The 26,053-nt window shown below is 34.4% G+C and overlaps 1 protein-coding gene across 5 annotated transcripts in view; it reads left to right on the top strand.

Annotated features, from left to right (window-relative positions):
* The window catches only part of SMARCAD1 (SNF2 related chromatin remodeling ATPase with DExD box 1), an 80,447-nt gene that overhangs the window by 48,270 nt on the left and 6,124 nt on the right, over positions 1 to 26,053 (top strand). For all 5 annotated transcript variants that reach the window (XM_040478338.1, XM_040478310.1, XM_040478328.1 and 2 more), the window contains 14 exons: positions 5,617 to 5,816; positions 11,496 to 11,586; positions 13,965 to 14,064; positions 15,017 to 15,076; positions 15,178 to 15,253; positions 16,695 to 16,830; positions 17,577 to 17,714; positions 19,146 to 19,241; positions 19,340 to 19,457; positions 19,777 to 19,898; positions 22,883 to 23,071; positions 23,693 to 23,811; positions 24,719 to 24,901; positions 25,843 to 25,952. In XM_040478338.1, coding sequence (XP_040334272.1) covers positions 5,617 to 5,816; positions 11,496 to 11,586; positions 13,965 to 14,064; positions 15,017 to 15,076; positions 15,178 to 15,253; positions 16,695 to 16,830; positions 17,577 to 17,714; positions 19,146 to 19,241; positions 19,340 to 19,457; positions 19,777 to 19,898; positions 22,883 to 23,071; positions 23,693 to 23,811; positions 24,719 to 24,901; positions 25,843 to 25,952 — 1,738 coding nt within the window. The remainder of the gene's footprint in view (positions 1 to 5,616; positions 5,817 to 11,495; positions 11,587 to 13,964; positions 14,065 to 15,016; positions 15,077 to 15,177; positions 15,254 to 16,694; positions 16,831 to 17,576; positions 17,715 to 19,145; positions 19,242 to 19,339; positions 19,458 to 19,776; positions 19,899 to 22,882; positions 23,072 to 23,692; positions 23,812 to 24,718; positions 24,902 to 25,842; positions 25,953 to 26,053) is intronic.

The raw sequence follows: 26,053 nt of genomic DNA, 5'->3' as shown, positions 1-26,053 counted from the left end.
CCACATAATTATCCAGCAAGTAGGAATTGCTTTTCCCCCCTTTCTTCCACCTGAAAAAAATAGCTTTATCATATTTTTTGGAGGAATAATTTTTCTTTGTCTAAAACAGTACCTGCAAGAACAAAGAAGGTCAGGTTAGCCAAAATTCTACCAAAGATGCCCACCACTTAAGGCTTTGTTGAGCATCTTATTTGTGCACCCATTTGTATATTTCATATTATGTAAATAGGACCATATTGTCTATGCTCATCAATAACTGTAGATTTACTAGTAGATCCTGCATTTACAGAGTCTCTGCATTTCTTAAAGCCTTTTGTGGTGAGGTATTTTGGTGAAGTATTTTATAGGATTATTAACATGCCTTTTGTCTTCAGGAAACAGTAATTTAACAGTAGAGTGTTCTTATACATTTCCCTAAGTGCCAGCTCATCTCTCTCTCTCTTTCTCTTCATCTCTCCATCTCTCACTTTCTCTTCATCTCTCCATCTCTCTCTCTCTCTGTCTCTCTCTCTCTGTCTCTCTCTCTGTCTCTGTCTCTCTCACACACACACCATTAATAAAGATATTATGGAATTACGTATTGAGATTTATTTAAGTTAATATAATTTTGAAGATCATTTTTTAGTATCTACATTATGACTTTGTAAATGCCTTTCTTAGCCATGTAGTATATTACATGATTACTTTTTTTTCCTTGCTTAGCATTTTGTTTTCTCTAGGTAATAGTGGTCTTGGTTTTACTTTGTCCAGTTTTCTCTATATTTATTATTTCAAACTTTCCCAGCTGTCTAAATTTCCCCTCAGTTTTAGACACTTCAGGTATTCCATTTAAAAAAAGTCTCATCTGGAATCTTAAGACCTGCTCTGGTTTAGACTGGTTGGATTATAGGCCCGCTATTCAGCTGTGACCTTGGTATGTTATTTCCCTGACATCCAGAGGAATCCTTGTTGTCTCGTGTGTTGGATCTCTTCTTCCTGAATCTCATGCATGCCTCTTTATTCTCTTGGTTTTGTGAGTACATACTAGGAGGTAACAGGTGGGGGAATAATATAGTGGTGCTAGATCGCCTGATTTTGAGTCCCAGTTGTGACATTTCTAATATTTATCTGACCTATAGCAAGTTCTTATTCTACATTTCTTCATTTGTAAGTTGGGTGTAATTATGGTACTGACCTTTGGGAAGTCTAAGGGTTAAATAAATGCCCATTCAACTGAATTCTGGTTCTTAGAAAATGTTAGCTGTAGAGATCCACAATATTTTGCTCTGGAAGTGTTGTATGTATTTCTAGTGAAATGCTAAGAAACTGTTGTTTTCTGCTTATCCTCCATATCAGTTATAGCCATATCAAATGCAACGTTTTTGGATCAAGAACAGTTTTTCTTTCTGTACTTTAAGCTGCCTCGAGGCTTTTAAACAGATTTATGGCTGGTTACAGTACCCACAATATATTAAGATGACATTTTTTTCAGCCTCCCTTTGTGGTAATTTGACAAAGGTCTGTCCAATGGGATGTAAGCAGAAGTATATTATGACTTTTGGAAAGTGCCCTTACAGGATCCCTTCTTCCTGTTGACTGAGATGTCAGTATGATAGTAGGAACCCCACGTATTGAGGATATGAAGCAACAAAGTAGAAAAATCCTTGACTTGGGAACCATCATACCGGATCTGAAGTGTTTCCACAGGTCTTCGTTTACATGAGAGAGAAATAAACTTGTTGTATTTAAACGCTTAGTGTTTTGGATTTACTGTTACTCATAACTGAACCAAATCCTGACAATTTCATCTTTCAGTGAAACCTTTTCCTTGAAAATCTGATGTTTTACATTCATGGACAACGTACATTACTGGATAGATTTAAATTCTAAACTGGCAACAAAATTTGGACCATCTCCGATGTTGGTTGGCTTAAATGGGAGGAGAGGTAGGGACAGTAGGAAGTCCCAAGGGAGGTAAATTTTGAAATTTTGACTTCAAAAGTAACCAAAATGTCAAGCTCATTTAAAAATCTCAGTAACCAATCAAACTGATGCAGCTTGAAGTAAGAGTTACCTTTTGCACTCTCCTCGATTTCCTCTACAAGAATTTCAAACATAAAATATTAGAATAAGGTAGCAAAGCCCCATGTCCTCAGCAGCAGCTTCAGTTCCTGGCTGATACCTGATCTTGTTTCATCTATATCCTCATCCACTTTCTTCCATCTCATATTATTTTGAAGCAAATCTCAGAATTCATTTTATCCATAAAAATCTAAATATATATCTCAAAAAAGATATTTTCCCTAAACAAAACTAACTACATTGTCACATCTAATAAAAATCATCAATAATTCCTTAATGTTAGGAAATATCCAAAAAGAAAATGTCTGCATTCAGTGTTCAAATTTTGTTTCTCATAAATGGTGTAAGTTTTTTTGTTAAGTAATTTTGAATTAGAATCCATTAAATAAGGTCTACCTGCTGAGATTGTTTGATATCAGTCTTTTTTTTTGTTTTTTTTTTAATATTTATTTTTGGGAAAGCACAAGCAGAGAGAAGGGGACCAAGGGTCCAAAGTGGGCTCTGTGCTGACTGAGCCACTCAGGACCCCATTGATATCAGTCTTTTAATTCTCTTTTAATCTGTAGGTCCCCCACTCATCTATCTTTCTTTCTTTTCCTATAATATCTTTGGTGAAGGAACTGGATCATTTTTTCTACAGTTTCCCAGTCTGGATTTTTCTCCTTCTGCTTCCATGGTATAGTTTAACCAGATACAGTGTATATCTGGCTGTTTCTTTTTTGTAATGTTAGTTTATTTCTTCTCTAGATTCTGACGTAATTGAATTGATCTTCTTTGGGCCAATGTAGTTCTTTCTTATTTCTGGCCTTATTAGTCTGGAAGAATTTTCTAGGTCCTAGATTATATTAGTCTCTATGAGAAAAGTGCCCATGGAGTTTTGTACTTTCCCTCATAATACCAGTTATTACACTTAAAATTATTGGTTGCATATCTTTCTCAATGACTATAAACCACATGAAGATAGGGACTGTGTCTACATGCCAGGTACCTTCACCAGCTAAGCTAATATTTGCCAAAAAATTAGAGAGCAGTAAATGGTAGTTGTTTACAAAAAAAAATGTTTTGTTTTTTTAAACTTTTAAAAGGTCTTTTTTTTTTTTTTTTTTTTTTTTTAATTTGGGAGGTACTAATTGTAGTGAAAAGAAAACAGTATGGACTTTGGAATCTTATTGTACTGTGTGACCTTGGAAATTGTACCTTGGTTTATTCATCCAGAATTGGTGGATTGATCTGGAGTTATTGTGAGGATTTAATGAGTGAGTGAATAAAAGACATCTAGTAGTTTCTAGACCATACAAGGCACACAATATATGTTCTTTATTTCCTGGTTATTCTTGTTCTCTCACAGACATACACATCATAAACATATACACTCACACACACCCACAAAAGACATGAGATTGGTTTTAGGCCTATAGTTTTGGGGTTCCTTTAAAAATATATTTAATTGGGGCACCTGGGTGGCTTAATCAGGTGAGTGACAGACACTTGGTTTGGCTAAGATCATGATCTAACAGTGGCAGGATCGGCCTGCATCAGGCTCCACGCTGAGCTTAGAGCCTGCTTTGGGATTCTCCCTCTCCCTCTTTCTCTGCCCCCTCCCTCTTGGTGTGCACATGCTTTCTCTCTCTCTCCAAATAAACTTTAAAAAATAAAAATATATTCCTTTTTTGTTGTTTTGGTTTTTTTGAGAGAGAGTACATATACTCGCACAAGCAGTGGGGAGGGGCAGAGTGAGAATCTCAGCAGGCTCCATGTTGGGGCTCAATGCTGGGGCTCCATCCCACCAACGTGAGAGCATGACCTGAGCTAAACCAAGAGTCCATGGCTCAACCTACTGAACCACCCTGGTGCCCCAATAAAATATATTTTAATTAAAAGTTCTTTTTTTTAAAATTTTTTTAATGTTTTATTTATTTTTGAGAGAGACAGAGTGTGAGTGGGGGAGGGGCAGAGAGAGAGGGAGACACAGAATCCGAAGCAGGCTCCAGGCTCCAGGCTGTCAGCACAGAGCCGTATGTGGGGCCCGAACTCACCAAACGCACCCAACCGTAAGATCATGACCTGAGCCGAAATTAAGATGCTTAACCCACTGAGCCACCCAGGTGCCCCTTAATTAGAAATTCTATTAGAACCTCCTTAAAATCTTCATGGCACTTATTCTAATATACCCTGCTGTTTATGTGTAAATCCTTTCCTTGGAAAGCACAAAATGGGAGATCATATTGTGATTATTAATATTGTCCATGTGAAAATGTAAAGTAGTATGCAAATAACTTTGTATTTCACAGTGCCATTTTGTGAAGTGCTAAGTTGTTGTGTTTTTTAATCCTGCAGTACAATAATAACATGGCTTCAGAATAGATTGGAAATTTTCTTTCCAACTTTTTCTATGTTAGATGTGAGAAGTGCATATTATAAACACATTTTAATTAAATTATCATAGTATATCTTGTATTTCTATTATTTTAGCTTTTCTGTGAACTTAAATATACTGTGATCACAGGAATTATTTAGAGTTGTTCATGTGATTCTTATTGTAAATAGGAATATGCTGAGTAAATAAGATGACATGAATCAAAATCGTGTAGTTTTAACATGTAGTTTTACTCTAGTTTCCTTTATTCATTTCTGGATTGTGGGACATTTCTTTTTGTCCAGCCAGGTTGTTAGCTTTGTAGACAGCTGTGGGCTTTCTGTTATTCTTCACTAAAAATATTTTTTTATAATGTTCTTCAGGATATTCTTTTCAACTATCTACATAGAAAAATTCTAATTCTTTTACAGCTTTTACATGATGAAGTATTCAGTGTCTTCTTTAGAAAAAAATGCAAATACATTTTTGAAAGAAATTCTTTGAGCTTTCACAGAAAGCCATTTATACAAGCATATATGTATTGAAATTGACTTTTTAAAAAAGTTTTACCAAATTACTGATTGGTCATGGTTAACTTTTGATTCATGCGATATTTTTCCAAGCAATAGTCTCAGTTTAGGAACAAAATTTAAGTGACAAATAATAGTTGGAGTTTTGAAAGCTCGAGGGGTGGTACTTTGATGATAGATAGGGAAAAGTATATTTTAGGAGGATTAATCATATAGTAATATGTCATAGGCAGGGAAAGTGATGAAAATGGGGCAAGATATCAGGTATGCAATTATACAATACTATTACTTTTGGTAATGAAGGCGAATCTGAGATTTTGAAAACAAAATTTGATAGGAGATGTTAAACATCACTTTAGAGTTTCTCCTATAAGAGAACATCCACTAGGTTCAAAGTAATAACTAGCTTGAGATTGTGCATTTTGGGGGAGAAAGATATGTCTTATTTCAGCATGGTGAGTTGGAGGTGACAGTAGGATTTATCAAAGAGAAACATGGAAATTCAAATATAGACATGAAGAAAGAAACAGGTTCTCTTAGCACTTGATTAAGGTCATTAGTAAAATATTCAATGAACAAATTGTCTTTTCCTCATAAAGAAAGAAATTGATACTGGATTTTTATTTATTAGATCTGAACTGTTAAATTATTTTTCTTTTTATGCCATAGTTCACAAAGATGTCCAAAACTAATGGCTTATCAGAAGATTTGATATGGCATTGTAAAACACTGATCCAAGAAAGGGATGTAGTTATAAGGCTTATGAACAAATGTGAAGACATTTCAAATAAGTTGACAAAACAAGTTACCATGCTCACTGGAAATGGAGGTGGATGGAACATAGAACAACCCTCCATTCTAAACCAGAGGTAATATTTGTTATACATACCTATTTCTTATTTTATCTCAGCTGTATGAAAATTCAGAACTTATTTCTGTATTGTGCCTAGGGAACTTACATGTGGAAGTTTTATGAAAACTAATGTTAGAAGGGAAGCCCAGAGTTTCCTTTAATGACACATAAGTGATGCAAGAATTATTTTTTGATACCCCTTTCCCCCGACCCTGCCAAGGGTATTTTACTCCATTATATCTTTACAGATTAGAGGGAGGAATTGTTATGGTCTTATATAACCTATGTTTTCCTTGTCTGATGACAGATGATTTCATATATAATCACAAAAACTGGAAAGGTGGTTTTAGCTACTACCCCTTTACACAGTTTGGTGCTTCAGAAAATCAGCTGCTTAATTGTATCAATGATAAAATTTGTCTTAGCTCAGTTTCTTTTTAATCATAAATAAAATGAAATTATTAAAATATACTGTATCTGATTTAATATTTTAAATGCTTTCAAAAGCCCAGAGTTTTAAATCTGTTTCTGGAGTAGAAACATATCAGTAATGAAAAGGACACTTATTAAATAGATTATATAAGGAAAGATTATAAAAACTATATTTCCCAAAACTGCTAGTGTCAGTAAAATGCCTTTTCAGAATTCTTACAAAGAAGCAGATACTAAATTATTTTCAGTAAAAAAATTGTACAACAACCAGTACATATTAAAATGGCATTTTATAATTGTGATGCCCCCAGTTTGCATGGTGTTGGGATATTGGGATGGGAAGATTATTTTGAACTTCCTTTAAAAGTTTATTTTTAAGTGGTTTGGGGACTCAGAACTATTCAGGATACTTCCTTTTAAAGAAATGTATAAAATTGTTTACTGTGATAATATTTATAGTGGCAAAAACATGGAAACAATCCAAGTTCCTAAAATCAGAGAATAGAATATATTATGGTATGAATAGTTAGAGTGGATTATGGTATATCCATAGTATTCAGTAATATGTAACGTTAAAAATGAGTTACATTTGTTCAGAATATTTCTGATAGGTATTTAATAAGATTAGCACTAGGTACTAAAATTAATTACCTTGGTGATTTTATTTACTTCTTCTAGTCTTTTTCTAGTCAATGATCAAAGCATATTTGCTGATCATTGGTTAATTAAAAGTCAAGATATGGTTACTGGCCTTTAATAGTAAGCTACAATCTTTTCTGTGCCCTTCTAGGGTGCTATGGGATGGTGTAGGGAAACGTGATGCACTTCCCACAAAGAAGCTCTTTTCTCTGTTGCATAGAAAGAACTATGGCCATGTCAGCAAATTCATCTCCTAAAAGTGTAGTTGGAGCTGCTCCTTCTTGTTCTACAGCATTGGATATGGGGAGTTCTTCACTCTACAAGACTTACCCAGTTGAGTCTACTTTATCATAATTTGGATTTTAAAAAATCAAGTGCTTTATTGCATCACTTGAAAAATTTCTCTCTTAAACCCACATCCACAAAGTCCTGTTACTTGTAAATAGTATGATCAGGTAATACACTGTCCTTCCTTTATGCTGAGGAATTTTCTGATGAAATACTTAATAGATGAGAAAAATTGCTCTTTTTAAAAATTGCTCATTGGCTCTAGCCCGAAATAGAACTTCTAATACCTGTGTAGATAGTTTCTTGAGAGTTCATGTAAATGCACTTTTAGGGGGTGAAATTTGTTGTCTTGGTTTTTATTTTTAGCCAAGGTAAGAGTTGCACAAGCAGTTTTACTTGGTATACTGGCCAGGCATCATTGCTGCTAAGCACAGAGACAATTAAAGTAGTTTTCTTGCCTTGGGAAAGGAGTTATTAGCATTGGAGGAAAATGTCAAACCATCCTGATGACTAAGCTACCCTGCTTTTCTTAACAGAACCAATTCTTTGTAGCAAAGTTTACGTTGAAGCAAAATTATGTTAACCATTTATTATTACAAATTTATATTAATTGTAACAGAAAAAAGTTGTCTTTTAGAGATAAAGGACATATAGACATACCAAAATCCTTATTAAAAATAAAGTCTTTGCAGAGGGAAATAAAATTTCTTGCGTGTATCTCAAAGCTCAAAACTATTACGTTCATAATTTTTATTTTAAAATGTCAAAACTAAAGATACCAAAAGTTAAAATATAATACAGTGAGGGAAAAGAGAAAAAAACCTCAGTATTTTTCCCTTTTTATTCCTACTGTTAATGTAGCCATCTCTCAAACTTTAGCAGTTGATCTAAAATATATTAGCTTTAAATTGTTTTATCCGAAAAGATTTCTCAGATGTTCAATATAAAATGTATTTAATTATATGTGTCCTGTCTTTTCTGGGCTAACTCTACCAAGTTACTCTGATTTTGTTTGTTCCCAATTTGATAGGATGGTTTCCTATCATGTTCTAAACAGTTGCTGTGAAGCCATTTGACAGTGATGTGGATGCAGATCAGTACTGCAGATGTGACTTGAGTAACTCCAAGTGCTATGATGTAAATATTTTAGCCGTTTGGATACTACTGTTAGTGCAAACTAATATTGTGGTATTGTCATCAGCTGTGTCATACTTAGGGAATATAAACCTTTTGGTCAGCTAGTATCCCTAATCTTATTTCATATCAACTGCTTGCAACAAGTCTCTCTAGACTGTTTCTGCATTTTGAACTCACATTTAGCATATTATTTCCATTTCAAGCTTATCTCAAAACTTTGATACCAGTTTCTCCCAACAGGAGATTTAAACCCAATTAAATTTTCACTCTGAAAATAAATCCTGACTCTGGAAGGATTTTTTTTTTTCCTCCTAACAAAACAAGTAACTTCAGAATAACATGCTGCCTCATTTTTTTTTCATGGTCTCAGAAAATCTTAAAATAATTTTTTTTTCTTTAGTGAGAGGTACCAAAAGATATTTATGGTCTGCTGATGAGAAGAGAGCACTTAAACTAATTCAGAAGGTGTGGGCAGATTACATTTTTATCTATAAACTGGTGGGGGGGGGGGTGGTTATATGCAGTCATGAAAATTCTTAGAAAACGATAGAATGTCAAAATAAATAGAAGGTGTGATTGTACAGCATCTAAATATTAGATCCTGCTAGAGAAAGAATATAGCTGCCCTATTTTAAAAATTGGTCATAACAAATTGGATTTAAAGCATCTTTGTCAAAATTGCATTTTCATTGATCTTTTTGCCTTCTGAAGAAAGGATCTGTTGATGGGCAGTACTGTTGGGATACTAAGCAATAAAAAGTTATTGGAAGCTTAGATAAATCCAGTAGAGGAGCGTATACACAAAAATACATATGTGTGTGTACACATACACAAGCACACACATTGTATTTTTAAAACAAATATTTCAGTATAACAAAGCTATTTAGTATCTTGATAAGAAACAGCCAGCAGAGCTGTTTTGTGATATGGATGAAGCCATTTTTATTTGATTGAAAAACTCTATATAGTAGATGCTTCTCAAAACTCCTTCATCACTTTTTAAACTTTTAGGTATAGTGAAGAGTATTTTAACAGCTACACTAGTTTCTCAATATTTCTTGGCTATTTGTGATAGATCGATGTTGGGATAGCATGCTTGGCGCTTTGATGCATTTATAAATGATGTACTTTGCCCACCTTATGAAGTTTCATCATTTTCATAAAGTATGAACCTTACATGTGTGGGATGACTAAGGCATCAAGAGCGGCTCAAAAATAATAAAGAACTCAGTTTTGACCATAGAGCGGGTGGGTCAGGAGGAAAGAACTTTTTCATGTTCTGCTGTTGAAGGGCTGAGCTCTGGATCCGACCTAGTTTGGATACCATCTCTGCCACTGCAGTACAGTGCATTTGGATAGCTATATGACCTTGGGCAAGTTACTTCTCTTCTCCGAGTCCCAGAGATCAGCTCATCTCTAAAATGGGGATAATAATATTACTGCTTTATCATTAGATTATATGAAGTAATCATGCATGTCATGCCCATAGCCTTGTGTCTGGAATAGAGTAAATATTCCCCTATGAGTATTTACTTTCACCATTGTAGAAAATTCATTTGGATCTGGAAATTAAAATATCTATGGTAATATGTTTTATTTATTATTACTTTTGTAGTGGCAGTTGAAATTACATGTCCAGGAAAACAAAGACTTTTTTTTTTAAATGAACTGTAAAGATTTCAGCAATATTGCTGAATTTTTCCCCACCAATGCTTTTATTTTTTTTAATGAGAAATGTTTTATAGATTGCATGCCCCACAGTTGAAACATAGATTTATTTATAATTTTTTTTAATGTTTATTTTTGAGAGAGAGACCAGTGGGAGAAGGGAGGGGCAGAGAGAGAAAGAGGCACAGAATCCGAAGCTGTCAGCTTCAGAGCTTTCAGCACAGAGCCCGACATGGGGCTCAAACTCATGAACTGTGAGATCATGACCTGAGCCGAAGTTGGACGCTTAACCGACTGAGCCACCCAGGTGCCCCGAAACATATTTCTAATTTAAGATGTATATCCTTCTACCCCACCTCTTTTACCCCATTCTAATTAAAGTCTATTGATTTTAGAATTTGGCCCTTTAACCATTTTATTATACCATAGCTATGTTCAGACTCCTTACCTATGTGCAGATAGGATGTGTGTAATAGGTAATTAAGGGGAGAGGATAAAAGCTGGAGAATGAGAGGTATGTCTTTATCCTAGCTTTTCATGTTAATATGTATTGTGTGCTGACCTAGGGAGTATAAGAATAAACTTTTGAGTGAGATGGACTTCCTTAGTTAAAATCTTAGCCATCCATAACGCTTTGTAGCTATGCAGCCTCAGGCAGATTACTTAGCATCAGGTTTTTCATCAGTTTCAAATGATGATAAAAGGCAGTCTTAATGGATGTTAAAAGATTAAATGAGGTGGTGCTTGAAAATGGTATTTGTGTATCTGTATGTAGTAGGTATTTAGTAATAATTGCTATTGGTTTTTAACTACTTGAACTTTTAGAAAAAAAATAGTGTTTTTATTGGTAATAGCCTTCCAATATTACCTTCCAAACAAGTTATTTCCAAATTATGTGTTTCCAAATTAAATGAGATTTTTGACCCTTGCCTGCTACTTTCTACTTTTTGATGCTCATTGATGTCTCTCAAATTTATATTCATATACAGTTCAAAAACAAATACATATATATGCCTTCCAGATATACATACCACTGACATTAGAGGTGACTGACACTCATTCAGAAAGTGTTTATTCAGTCAACCTGGCAAAGAGGCAAATTAAGCTTGTGTTGTCCTAATACTTGAAGTTCCCTAATGTGGTATAATTCAAATCCATACAATACCATTTTCTAGTATATATTAGGTTAGTAATATGTTATCATGGTTAATATTGTGATCATTTATGGAATTAACTTGTAATTATCACAATTACATTATGACTGAACATGGAAATATTTTTTGTAATTCTTAAAGCCGGAAAAAAGTAAGTCAATACAAAATAAAAGTTGAGAAAATAGAAGAAAATGCATTGTGTTTAGGGCACTTTTTTCTTAACTAAGTGTAAATAGCTTGTAAGTTAAAAGGTAAGATTAGACATAGGTATTTCAGTTTTTGTGTGCATTGTAAACTAAAGCCTCATGTCATAAAACTAGTAGAGTATAAAAGTATAGAAGTATAAATCTGTAATATTTTGTAACTCTCTTTACCAGTTTGTCACTCAAGCCCTATCAGAAGGTTGGTTTGAATTGGCTGGCATTGGTACATAAACATGGACTTAATGGCATTTTGGCAGATGAAATGGTAAGTAGTACTCTATTTCTAGGATTCATCATTGAAAGGCCTTCTTGATATCATTTAAAAAGTAAATTTTCCCTTGACCCCTGTAATTAACTGTTCTCACGTCAGTATTTTATTACTCCAGTCACCCCTTCTAATTTTCTAGCACTTCTCTTAGCTCTGGCCTCCTCATTGCCCCTCAAAATGAAAATGGGCTTTTACTTTCTTTCTGATTATCAAATTAATATATATGTTTTAAAAATTAGACGTTACGTAAAAATTCCAAAAATAATCAAGATCCCTCATACTCCTGCTGCCTTGAAATAAGTACTATTTTGGTGTATATCTTTTGAGATTATTTTCTTCTGCAGGTATGTGTTTGTATGTACATACACAATATGCATATGTATAATACTAAGATTTTGTTTTATGTGCTTTTCTACAACTACTTTGAAAATTTATAGAGACTTATAAATAAATCCACACATTTATCAGCAACATCATTTCAGCCATTTTTTGTTAGCTGTCTCTGAGTTTCTGTGCAACCCCCCCCCCCCCCATCACATTTGCTTGAAGCTGAGCTTAGGAAGTTCATTACACCCAGTAGTTCAGGTATTGTCACATAGAAACTTGACCTTTAACCTTAATGTCCTTCTTCTGTTAAAAAGTTTATTAAAAATTAGTCCTGTTCAGTGGAGAAAATGCTTATTAAATACATATGTATTACAGTGTGTATTACATTTTCAAAATAAAAATTAACAGTGATCCTTATTCTGTAGTTAGCTTCTAGTAATCTTTTGTACTTTAAGACTATTCCCACACATACATTATATTATTATAACAATATATGCAGGATAGAAACAATATATATGCAGGATTTCAAATAGTTATAGAATTAGATATAGAATATAGAACATTACAGTTGTGGAGAGCTGGACTTGAGAATCAAATCTGGGTTTGGAACCCATACCTTTGCTTTTCATGGGCTAATCCTTACCGAATGGCCTAATCTCAGCCAATATTAATGAAACATGAGTAATTTCTGTATTTTAAGATTATATTTGGCATCAAATGAGGTATAATATGTGAAACTGTTTTTGTAACCTGTAAAACACAGTATCTATAAATTAGTGTCTTGCCTGGTTTGCTAGGGCTCCCATAATAAAAGACCAAAGAGTGGGTGGCTTAAAAAACAGAAATTTATTTCTCACATCTGTGGAGACTAGAAGTCTAAGATCAAGGTGTTGGCAGATTTGGTTTCTCCTAAGGCCTCTAGCCTTTGTTTGCAGATGGCCACCTTCTTGATGTGTCCTCACATGTCTTTTTCTCTGCTCACACATCCCTGGTTTATTTTTCTCTGACAATGGGGATTGGGCCCCCATCCCTGTGATCTCACTTAACCTTAATTACCTCCTTAAAGAACCTATTTCCAAATATAGTCATATTGGGCATTAGGGCTTCAACAGGAATGAGGGCAGTTCAGTTTATCACAGCTGGCAGTGTTTAGCTAAACTTGCTCAGTAGCCTAAAAATAAACCCCACTTCGCTTATATAGAATTTACTTGCAGTAAAATACACAAATGTTCAACTTAGTGACTTTTTACATATGTGTGCACCCATGTGACCACTTCCCAAATCAACATTTCCATTGTCCCAGGAACATGCCCTCATGCTTCTTTTTAGTTATTACCACCACTATTCTGATGTCTATAAACATAGGTTATTTTTGTTTAATTTTGAACTCTATATAAATAACGCCATTCAGTATATATTGTTTATTTCTGGTTCATTTGGTGCATGATAGAGTTACAGAGATTCATCCGTGTTCTTATATGTATCAGTAGTTTGGTTTTTGATTGGTATGTGATAGTCCATAGTATAAATATGTTGCAACTTGTGTATCCATTTTCCTATTGAAGGTCATTTAGGTCATTTCCTGTGTTTGGCTACTGTCAACATTTTACCCAAGGTCTTTGTGGATATATGTCCTCATATTTCTTGAATATACTCTTAGAAGTGAAATTGGTGGGTGATAGGATAGGCATATGATCTGATTAGTCATTGGAACATTGTTCTTTATCTAGTATGTATTAAATACTTGTTTTATATAAATAATTATCAAAATTATATCCTTTATATGCATTGCAAAGCTCTTCCATATTAATGTCTGTCATATTTTAACTAGCAGGATACATCCTGCTCATTAAACTGAGTTTTAGTGTAATTTGGACATTATGGTCTGTTTTATCAGTCATTGAGAACTAAGAATATAGAACTCTCATACGGTTGCATTATGGGGAATCAAAAATAAATAAAACCAGAAGTATTATTTTTCCTTTGGTGTTTTCCAGTATTTTCTGTTTTTAAATTTCATATATTATCTTTTAAACATTTAATTTTAGGGCCTGGGAAAAACTATTCAAGCCATTGCATTCCTGGCATACCTCTATCAGGAGGGTAATAAAGGTCCTCATTTGATCGTTGTTCCAGCATCAACTATAGGTTTGTAATATTGTGGACAACTACACTTGACTGTATAGGGTTGTGTATAGGGAGAAGAAAATCTGTGATTTCTTAGTTTATAGAGGTGAATATTATGTGGTCACCTTATGTTTTTTTCTCCCTTTGTATATGTGTGAGTATGCGTGTTTGATTATACTGGACATCTTTTAAAATAACTGCAATACAAGTCAGTTATTCACCTTTTGAATTATTATGGAATTATTATGGATCAGGGACCATCAATAAGATCATTGACTATTGTAATACTTCTAGAAAATTGTTTTAATGAAAAAGTTGTTTTAATGAGTAATTTAAGAGAAATAAGTGCTTTTAAATTTATAATTAAACATTTATAGAATCAGAAAGTATACAATTCATCCCCATTGGAGTTACTCTTTCTTAATTGATTGGATGTTGACTAGAGTAAGAGAATATACGTATGAACATAATCCAAAAAAAGTCTTTAAAATGGAAATTAATGGGGGCGCCTGGGTGGCGCAGTCGGTTAAGCATCCGACTTCAGCCAGGTCACGATCTCGCGGTCCGTGAGTTCGAGTCCCGCGTCAGGCTCTGGGCTGATGGCTCAGAGCCTGGAGCCTGCTTCCGATTCTGTATCTCCCTCTCTCTCTGCCTCTCCCCCGTTCATGCTGTCTCTCTCTGTCTTAAAAATAAATAAACGTTGAAAAAATAAAATAAAATAAAATAAAATAAAATAGAATGGAAATTAATGATCTATAAATATAATGGTTGGCCATCTGCCTTTCATTTTATGCCTCTTGAAAATTATTTTAATCATCAGGAGTAAAATTCTGAAAGGTCTTTGATTTTTTTTTTTTTTTTTATCATTATTTTGCAAAAGAATTTCTGGATAGAATTTATTTCACTGCATATAACCTGTTGTAGCACATAACCTGTTGTAGCAGATACAAATAATATCTCTTTTGCTTTATAGATAACTGGTTGAGAGAAGTTAATTTATGGTGCCCTACTTTAAAGGTGCTCTGTTACTATGGTAAGAATGTCATTTTGCTTTAATTAGAAATTTTAAAATCCTTACGTACAGTAAAGTACAGTAAATGTAACCAATATGTGTGTGGTGTTTTTAAATTGTAGGCTCTCAAGAAGAACGTAAACAGATTAGATATAACATCCATAGTAAATACGAAGAATATAATGTAATTGTGACCACGTAAGTATGGAGACAAAGTATATTTGAGCAGGAAAGATTTTGTGTAACCCTCAAATTTTTAAAAATATCTTAGTAGTAATATGAAGGAAAATTTATGCTAAGAACTATGCAACAAAAGTAATGGAATGATTTATGTTGAGAATTCGGGCATTTTTCAGTTTTTTAATAGTATAACAGATGATGGTTAATGGTTATAAAAAGGCTTTGTCCACTTGATTGAAAGTGTAGTTTTACAAGACTTTCTGTTAAACTTAAAGTAAAATTAAGATATCCCACCAAATGATTTGTAATATTTCTAACTTATGTCAATTATTAATCATTGATTGTTGGAGAACAAGAAGCTGGAGGCACCGTGAGAATGTCCTGAAGGAAAAGCACGGAGCAGCAAGGAACTGAAAGCAGTTCCATTCCTTTCCTTCAGGACATTCTCACGGTGCCTCCAGCTTCTTGTTCTCCAACAATTAATAATTTTGTATTAATAAATACAGTGAAATCTCACTCTCTAAATGAAAAAAATTGATTTATAGAAGTATGGGTGGAAACTTCTACCAAGTTAATCATGACTTGGTGTACTGGCTGTTTTAGTGTAAATATTTAGCAGAGGGGTGCCTGGGTGGCTGTCAGTTAAGCGTCCGACTTCTGTTCAGGTCATTATCTCACAGCACGTGGGCTCGAGCCCCACATCCGGCTCTGTGCTGACAGCTCAGAGTCTGGAGCCTGCTTTGGATTCTGTGTCTCTGTCTCTCTGCCCCTCCCTCACTCATGCTCTGTCTCTCTCTCAAAAATAAACATGGAAAAATTATTTAGCAGAGAAGTTACTGCTCTCATATTGCATTTTTAAATGTAGGTTATTTCAATCTTCATGTTAACTCTCAGTAGTTACTGTTTTCTCTACTGACTTCTGTAGGAGGCCATGATTAAAAGAATTCATCCAGAATTCATCTTTTCTAAATAAAATGGACTTCATTTTCATATATAGTCTAGTACTGGTAGCTGCTATTAACTTTTTTCTTGGATGTACTCTACTACTTTAATACAATAGTATTATGTACTTAACAAATGTTTTAATTTCATGTCCTTTTTTTTCCTGTTTGTTCTGAATGTATAACAGTTCATGAGAAAAAGTGTATAAAAATTGCAGATTACATATAAATTATACCCATATTGGCTTCTTCCTAGGTGTGTAGATGTTGTCTAATTGTAACATTTAAATTTTCCTTTACCTACATATGGCAGCTTCTATAGTTTGGTTACATATAAGTAATTATTGGATACAAGTGCATCAGTATTTATTTGAACATCAACTATGTCTAGTGGTATCTTTTAACTACTGGTTATTAAAATTGCATGAATAAAAATTTTATAAAACACTAAATCTCACTGTGGTCCAGGCTTTCAAAGGTATAACCTTAGACTTTTTTTTTTTTTTTTTTGGTGACAGGTATAATTGCGCAATCAGCAGTTCTGATGATCGTAGTCTGTTTCGAAGGCTGAAACTTAATTATGCTATTTTTGATGAGGGCCATATGCTGAAGAATATGGGCTCTATCCGCTACCAGCACCTTATGACAATTAATGTAAGAGAGGATTTTGTGAATTATTCTAATTATAATTTAATGTATTTAGTATTTGATATCAGGGGTCAACAAACTTGTTTTCTAAAGGTCCAGATAATAAATATTTCATGCCTTGTGGGCCATTAAGCTTCTGCCACTTCTTTGCTTTTTAACTACCCTTTAAAAATATAAAAATCAGGGGCCCCTGGGTGGCGCAGTTGGCTAAGCCTCCGACTTCAGCCAGGTCATGATCTCGTGGTCCGTGAGTTCGAGCCCCGCGTCAGGCTCTGGGCTGATGGCTCAGAGCCTGAAGCCTGTTTCCGATTCTGTGTCTCCCTCTCTCTCTGCCCCTCCCCTGTTCATGCTCTGTCTCTCTCTGTCCCAAAAATAGATAAACGTTGAAAAAAAAAATTAAAAAAAATAAAAATATAAAAATCATATTTATTGGCTCATGAGCCTCAATTTGCAAACCCCTGTTCTATGTGATAAACTTTATGAATATCAAATATAATCTACTTTCATTGCCTCGTAAAAGTGATTGATATGAGGACATAAGTTACCTACTTACAAATGACACCATTATTTTTACACATTCAACCTTAAAACACAATAGATGATAATTTTTCTCAGTTACTAGTCTTTCATCAGAGAATGTTACATTATTAATAATGGTCTTAACATTTTTTTCCTCCCCCACTGAGAAATGCAGACAAGGATTTGGCTTTAAAAAAAAAAAAAACCTAAATTTTACTTTCATTCATTCACAGGCAAATAACCGTTTGCTGCTCACGGGCACACCCGTACAGAATAATCTGTTAGAACTCATGTCACTATTGAATTTCGTTATGCCACACATGTTTAGTAGTAGCACCAGTGAAATACGAAGAATGTTTTCCTCTAAGACAGTAAGCATAAATTCATTATTTTCTCCCAAGTATGTCACTTTGTGTTTTATGGGGGCCGTTTTTCTATTTTGTCTTTTTTCTTGTTTTCATAGTGTATTTGTGCTATCAACTAAGTTTAAGTAGTTGATATCCCTATACTTGGGTGAATTGGGAAGTTAGCCAAAATACAATGGGAAATAAGTTGGTAACTTTTGTAATTAATGTCTAAGAGTTTTGGTTTTAATATCCTGATTCTCTGAAATGACAGGTTTAGTTTAGTGGAGAACTCAGATACATAATTTGTGTGGAAAATTTGGTGATTGCATTTGCCTTACTAAAATTAGGTAAATTAGGAGCATTTCTTTATAGGTAAACTGTAGAACTGGACAAAGGTAGAATGTCCAGAAAATTCCTATACTGGAAAATATATTTTGAAATAAAATTCAAAAGTAACAATTTCTAAAAGTTACACTTAAATTCTATTTAAAAGAAAGTCTGGTTAATTTTCTCCCTGTTGCTTAGAAAAAGTACAGGATTTGCCTGGGTGGCTCAGTTGGGCATCTGACTCTTCGTTTCGGCTCAGGTCTTGATCTTGTATTTGTGGGTTCAAGCCCCACATCAGGCTCTGTGCTGACAGTATGAAGCCTTCTTGGGATACACTCTCTCTGCCCCTCCCCTGCTCACTTGTGCTCACTCACTCTCTCTCTCTCTCAAAATAAATAAATAAACAAACTTAAAAGTATAGTATAATCTTCAGAGACTCCTAAATTTTCTAGTACAGCAATGTTTATACACATTTTTGACTGTCTCGCAAGTCTCACATATTTTCCAAGAATTTCCTATGGTGGTCTTCCACTGCAAATTAATGGCCTTTTAAACTTTCACTAATGGATTCACTCCCACTTGATGGTCAAGCAGATTATAGAATATGAAGGACTTTTTCACTTCTTAGAACAAAATTCCACTTCTTTAATTCTCCAAAATTAATAGGTTTTGATTAGGAACCATCCCTGTCTTTTAGACCACATGGTTTACATCCCCGGCACTAGCTTTCTACCTAGAACATAAGTTTCCTACCTATCTCTCTTTCTCTTCTTCTTCTCTTCTTTTTCCCAACCTGTTAAACACACACACACACACACACACTTTTTCATGAGACCTGGTATAATTTGTTACGACTCATTAGTTATGACTTAATGATTCTGAACACCATCCTAGAACAGTTCAGTTTCGTTAGCTTAGCAGAATACATGAAACCTCAAAATACATATGGAGCTTGAAGAGGTAGATTATAGCCCAGAGTTGACATGTGATATTCCATCTAGAATGAAGTGCATTTCTGTGGAAAATAACTCCTGATGATAGTGAGGATGATTTTCATGTTATGTAATGTTGTTACTGTGATCATTTAAATAAATAATTTCTAAAAGGATATGTTCTTTTTTTACTTAGAAATCAGCAGATGAGCAAAGTATATATGAAAAAGAGAGAATAGCACATGCAAAACAAATTATAAAACCATTTATTCTCAGAAGAGTAAAAGAAGAGGTAATTCTTATTTGCATATTTTTTTATTATGATTGCTTTTTAAAAATCTGTTTTCTTCTTTATTTGAATGATCTGCTTAAACTGTTTTCCTTTCTCAGGTTCTCAAGCAGCTACCTCCCAAGAAAGATCGAATTGAATTGTGTGCAATGTCAGAAAAACAGGAGCAACTCTATTTGGGTCTTTTCAACAGATTAAAAAAATCTATCAATAATATGGGTATCATCTGATTTACACAATTTCATGTGAAAAATAATCTGTACTGGGGCTACATTTTGTTTAGTCATGTTATGGTGGGATTTGCTCATTTTTTAAAAAATAGTTAGAATTTGAAGAAATAAACTTTTTGTTTGCATTGAGGTATATTTCAGCAAACATCAGCTTGGGTTTTGTGGGTTTTTTTGTTTTTAATGTTTATTTTTGAGAAACAGAATGAGAGCATGCATATGTGAGGGAGGGGCAGAGAGGGGAGAAACAGGATCTAAAGTGGGTTTCCTGGTTTTGGGGTTTTGTTTAATGCATGTTCTTTGGATCACAGAAAAAAATACAGAGATGTGCAATGTAATGATGCAGTTGAGAAAAATGGCCAATCATCCTTTATTACATCGCCAATATTACACAGCTGAAAAGCTCAAGGAAATGTCTCAGCTTATGCTAAAGGTGAGGATTTCACATTATGTTAGCACTAAGCTTTAGCAACATAAGGTTAAATTAAACCTAACGAGCATATTGACCCCATACTTAAGAAAAGCATGTTTATTTTTATGTATTTTATTTATTTATTGAGAGAGAGAGTGCAAGTGAGCAAGTGGCAGAGAGAGAGAATCACATGAGGCACACTGAGGGGGAGAGAGAGAAGCGGGGCTTGCCCGATTCAGGGCATGAGCTCAAAAACCATGAGATCATGACCTGAGCTGAAGTCAGATGCTTAACAACTGAGCCACCCAGGTGCCCTAAATTTTTTTTAATGTTTATTTTAGAGAGGGAGCATGAACAGGGAAGGGGCAGAGAGAGGGAGAGACAGAGGATTGAAGCAAGTTCTGCACTGACAGCAGAGAGCCCAGTGCAGGGCTTGAACTCAAAAACCATGAGATCATGACCTGAGCCGAAGTTGGATGCTTAACCAGCTGAGCCACCCAGGCATCCTGCATTTTTTTTTTTTTTATTGTTTATTATTTTTGAGAGAGAGAGACAGAGAGCAAGCAGGGAAGGGGCAGAGAGAGAGGGAGACACAGAATCAGAAGCAGGCTCCAGGCTCCGAGCTGTCAGCACAGAGCCCGACGCGGGGCTCGAACTCACAAGCCGTGAGATCATGACCTGAGCTGAAGTCGGCCGCCCAACCAACTGAGCCACCCAGGCGCCCCTGCATTTTTATTTTTAAGACAAAGGTCAAGATGGGGCACCTGGGTGGCTCAGTTGGTTAGGCATCCAACTTTGGCTCAGGTCATGCTCTCACAGTTCATGAGTTCAAGCCCCGCATTGGGCTCTGTGCTGACAACTCAGAGCCTGAAGCCTGCTTGGGATTCTGTGTGTGTGTGTGTCTCTCTCTCTCTCTCTCTCTCTCTCTCTCTCTCTCTCTCTCTCTGCCCTTGCTTCGCTCACACTGTCTCTCTCTCAAAAATAAATAAACATTAAAATAATTTTTAAAAAGACAGTGTGGAGAACTTCTATAATACCCAAGAGGACTGACAGTATGTATCAGAAGTCAGCAAACTGTGGCCGTAGGGCCATTTTTATAAATAAAGCTTAACCAAGTCTTTTAGTTTCTGTTTTTTTGTCTGTGACTACTTCCTCAATACCTTGGAGATATTGCAGGCTAGATTCCAGACCACCACAATAAAGCAAGGCAGATGAATTTTTTTTGTTTCCCCATGAATATAAAAGTTATGTTTAGGGATGGCTGGGTGGCTCAGTCGGTTAAGCAACCGACTTCGGCTCAGGTCATGATCTTGCGATCGGTGAGTTCGAGTCCCACAATGGGCTCTGTGCTGACAGCACAGAACCTACAGCCTGCTTTAGATTCTCTGTCTCCCTCTCTATTCGCCCCTCCCCTACTCATGTTCTGTCTCTCAGTGTCTCTCAAAAATAAATAAAAACGTTAAAAACCAATTTTGTAAAAATTAACAAAATAAAAGTTACGTTTACACTGTACTGTTGTCAGCTAAATGTGCTACAGCATAATGTCTAAAAAAGTGTGCATACCTTAATTAAAAAATATTTTATTGCTAAAAGAATGCTATTGTCATCTGAGCTTTCAGCAAGTCGTAATCACTGATCATCATAACAAATATAACAGTAATGAAAAAATTTGAAATATCTGAAGACTTACAAGAGAGACAAAGTGAGCAAATATTCTTAGAAAAATGGTATCAATAGACTTGGTCAACACAGGGTTGCCACAAACCTTCAGTTTGTTAAAAAAATACATTATGAAACACATAAAGTGAAACAACATTATGCCTGTACAAGTGCAAAGTTGAGTAGTTGCAAAACAAATCATTTTGCCTACAGAGCCTACCTAAGATATTTAATGTCTGGCCCTTTTTAGAAAATCTGCCAGCTCCTAATCGAGACTTCCATAATGCACTTCTTTATTTATTTTTTTACCGAAAAGATCCCTCAGATTTTATGTCCTAGATAGTGCATTGGTTTTCTTCATTTGTTTTCTTCATTTTTTTCTTCATTATATTTTGTCTGTAGGTTATTTTTTTGTTAATGTATATTTACTTAGAATGCATGGGGTGGGGGGTGGGTGGGTAGGGACAGAGACAGAGGGCAGGAGAGAATCCCAAGTAGCTCCAGACTGTCAGCACAGAGCCCAATGTGGGGCTTCATTCCATGAACCCTGAGATCATGACCTGGGCCAGAATCAAGAGTCGGTTGCTTAACCAACTGAGCCACCCAGGTGCCCCTTGTTTATAGTTTTAATTAATCTTTGTTTTTGCCTCATTCTCCCTTAGCACCCACCCATAGTTCTTCTTTATAGATCTTGGTGTTAAAAGTCATTATTTGCTGTTTTAAATGTGTTTCTATTATTTTAAATATATTATAGAAAATCTTAGGGGCGCCTGGGTGGCACAGTCGGTTAAGCGTCCGACTTCAGCCAGGTCACGATCTCGCGGTCCGTGAGTTCGAGCCCCGCGTCAGGCTCTGGGCTGATGGCTCAGAGCCTGGAGCCTGTTTCCGATTCTTTGTCTCCGTCTCTCTCTGTCCCAAAAATAAATAAACGTTGAAAAAAAAAATTAAAAAAAAAAAAAAAAGAAAAGAAAATTTTAAACATGTAAGAGTAGAGAGAATTGTATAATTAAATCCTCTACCCATATAACCTTCACCCATTTTCTTATACAGTTATTATGTGGAATGACACTGCTCTCATTTCATCTAGACCCCTCCTTAGGATTATATTGAACCAAATTGTAGACCTTATTTCATTTCTGAATATTTCAGTATGTTATCTCTAAAGCAATAAGGGCTTTCCCTTTTTTATTGTACCTAGAAAATGAGTATTATTTTCCTTTGCTAAATTGGTTGCAGTGACATGTGATATTTAGCTATTTTACCAGATGTGAACAATTTTATTCAAGTGTTCTGATCATATTATAAATTAGCTTCATTTTTAAGTGTGTATTCTGTTTTGTTTTGAGGAACCTACACATTGTGAGGCTAACCCTGATTTGATCTTTGAAGATATGGAAGTTATGACAGACTTTGAATTACATGTACTTTGTAAACAGTATCGACATATTAATAGCTTCCAGTTAGACATGGACTTGATTTTAGATTCTGGAAAATTCCGAGTTTTAGGATGCATCTTGTCTGAATTGAAACAGAAGGTAATAAAGAAGAATGCTATTCCTCTTACATTTTTACAAGTACATAAGCTTTTTAAAAATAATTCTGACATGATTTGACTTTCTTGAAGTTGTAGCCTGTGTCTGTTCTACATTTTTCTAGCAATTAATGCTTCGACCATTTAGGGGATATATTTGGGGATATGTTTTCCTGATTACTTTTCCTCTGTTGAGTATCAGAAAAAAAAAAAAAAAAAGAAGCTAGTAGAGTTGCTTTTAAAAAGTAATCTTGTCATTTCATAATGACATAATGACATAATTGGTTATTTGTATGATTGCCTCTAAATTATTTTGAAGATATTTTGAAGTTAACTACCACTCTAGTTTCTATGTGAAATAGTGTACATTTTTAAGATCATAATCCAAATAGTACTCTTGTAGTTGTTTTCATTAACTGTCCTTAAAAACCAAAACTAAGAATTATGTTTTAAGTCTGAAGTTCAGAAGTTAAGATAATTTATTTATATATAAACTTGTTATATCTATAATAAGAAATTTACCTTAGCTGTGACTACTTGATTTTTATTAAAGAAGCAGTTGATCATTATATGCTTATATCATTTTATTTTTCCATGTATCTAATCCATGTATGTATTTTCACAGGGTGATAGAGTTGTATTATTTAGCCAATTTACCATGATGCTGGATATTTTAGAGGTTCTCTTAAAACATCATCAGCATAGGTACCTCAGATTAGATGGAAAGACTCAGATTTCTGAAAGGTTCGTATACTTCACTTTAGTTTCAGAAAAATCTCTGTCCACTTCACCTTCAAATAAGAGTAAATGTTAGAATTTTAAATGTGTATAGAGCATTTGAATTTTCTTACTTTGAGTCTTTCATGTGGTTATTTGAAATCATTGTGTTAAGATAAGGAAATTTTCCTTTTTTAAGTTTTTGATCTGAATTGCATAGAAATATATTTCAGTATCTAATTGGAACTGTGTACCTTAAAATGTTTTTTCCCCTTTAAAACTCATTCAAAGCCTTGAAGCACCTTACATTAAACCAAGATTGTTTTAAAACCTTGGGCTTTTTGTATTTTAACAGTAATTGAGTAAGTTTGGTTGTTTATTTTTTTAATACCCAGAGATTAGAAAGATTGTCTTCAAAACAAAAAAAGAATGTTTTTAATAGTATGTTTACACTTCGTTATTTCTTTTGGTTTGCTTTTTATCAGCCAGGTTTTTTTTTTCCCTGCGTTAAAGATAGAAGTCATCCTAAAAGAGAACAAACACCCTGCTAGTTTGATCTTGAGATCCTTGGTTCAAAGGTATCAAGAGCAGCTGCTGACAGACTTCTGAGAAGACTAAAGCTGACGAAGGCCAGAGATTGAAAAGCCATACACAAAATTTAGATAGAAGTCATTAAACAAAGGAGAAAATAATCCATTAGGATTACTCAAACCTGAATAGTTGAATTAAAGTGAGAGTTAGTAGGAAGATACATGGTATGGAAAAGAAGTTAGTGAATCGAGAAGGTCTTTCAGTAAAATAACTGCAGGAAAAGTGCTTTAGTGCCAGGAGCATGTATTTACATCTTCAAGGTTTTTTTCCACGTAGTGTGATTGTTTTCAATTTTAATTGTGTACATTTTAGTGAAATTTAGCCTAATATATTTATCTGACAGGATTCATCTAATTGACGAGTTTAATACCGATATGGATATCTTCGTGTTTCTGCTGTCAACAAAAGCTGGTGGCCTAGGAATAAATCTGACTTCAGCAAATGTTGTTATACTTCATGATATTGACTGTAACCCTTACAATGACAAGCAAGCAGAAGATAGATGCCATAGAGTAGGCCAGACTAAGTAAGTGTTTTGAATTGAAATTTAGTTTTAACCAAATGCCTGTTTAATTTGTATAGAAGAGTAGAATATAGTCTGTCAGTATTCTGCTTCAGTTTTTTTTATTTTCGGCAAAGCCTGGCTGCTGATATCTTTCATACCAGCAACGCTGAATATGACATATCTCATTATGTCATGTATTCACTTTCTAGTAGTTAAAATAACCTCGCACCCTACCCCAATTTTGATGAAAACAAAATACTATCAATGGTTCAGCTCATTTGAAAAATATTAGTAACTGAAAGGCTTTTTTTGTTAGACCATTTAAGAGCCAGATAGACGTAATAATATATATACTGTTGATACTCTATTATCCTTTAGGAAGCACATTATCTGAGTTGTAGATATTTTAGGTGAAGGATCATTTTGACATTGGAGGTGAAAATACCTGTAATTCAACTCTGCTGTCAGATGTGAGTAGCCAGTAATCATTATTTTCTCTGTGGAGTATATGTTTCCAAAAGACATTGATAAAATCATTTATGAACCAAATATTTATCAGTGCCTCTTATGGGACTAAAACTTCCTGTGTAATCTTTTTACTTTTCTATACTTCCTTACTTTTTGTACTGAATTATTTATTGGAACCTGATGAGCAAAGCATGTTCCTTTTTAAAATGGAATATCTCTCTGAACCCAGACTGTTTGTTGAAATAAGTTTTACTAGTAATTTTTGGAGTACAGATGTCTTTCTGTCTTCTTGGATCAATAAGAAAGGATGTTTAGAAGTTACACGCTCAGAAAATGTTAATCCCATGTAATATGAATAAAAGGAAATTTAAAGTTAGGGATCTATTTATTATGCAATCTTCACATTATTCTTACTTCTAAGATGTTTTATATAGTTTATATATATTCAAATTTTATATTAAGTAACCAATGGACATATTTTCTATTTTCTTTAGAGAAGTACTAGTTATAAAATTAATAAGCCAAGGGACAATTGAAGAATCCATGCTAAAAATTAACCAACAGAAATTGAAACTAGAACAAGATATGACCACAGTAGATGAAGGTAAGTTGTTTGTAAGCAGAAACTTCGGTATTTGTATGAAAAATAGCAGTAGCAAGGAATTAGCAAAATGGCCTGAATCCTTACCTGGCATACAGTATAGG

This window comes from Herpailurus yagouaroundi, unplaced genomic scaffold (assembly GCF_014898765.1).
Source record: "Herpailurus yagouaroundi ecotype Mexico unplaced genomic scaffold, PumYag 28, whole genome shotgun sequence".
NCBI lineage: Eukaryota > Metazoa > Chordata > Mammalia > Carnivora > Felidae > Herpailurus > Herpailurus yagouaroundi.
The sequence above is the reverse complement of the archived record's forward strand: the minus strand, read 5'-3'. Positions and strand labels throughout refer to the sequence as shown.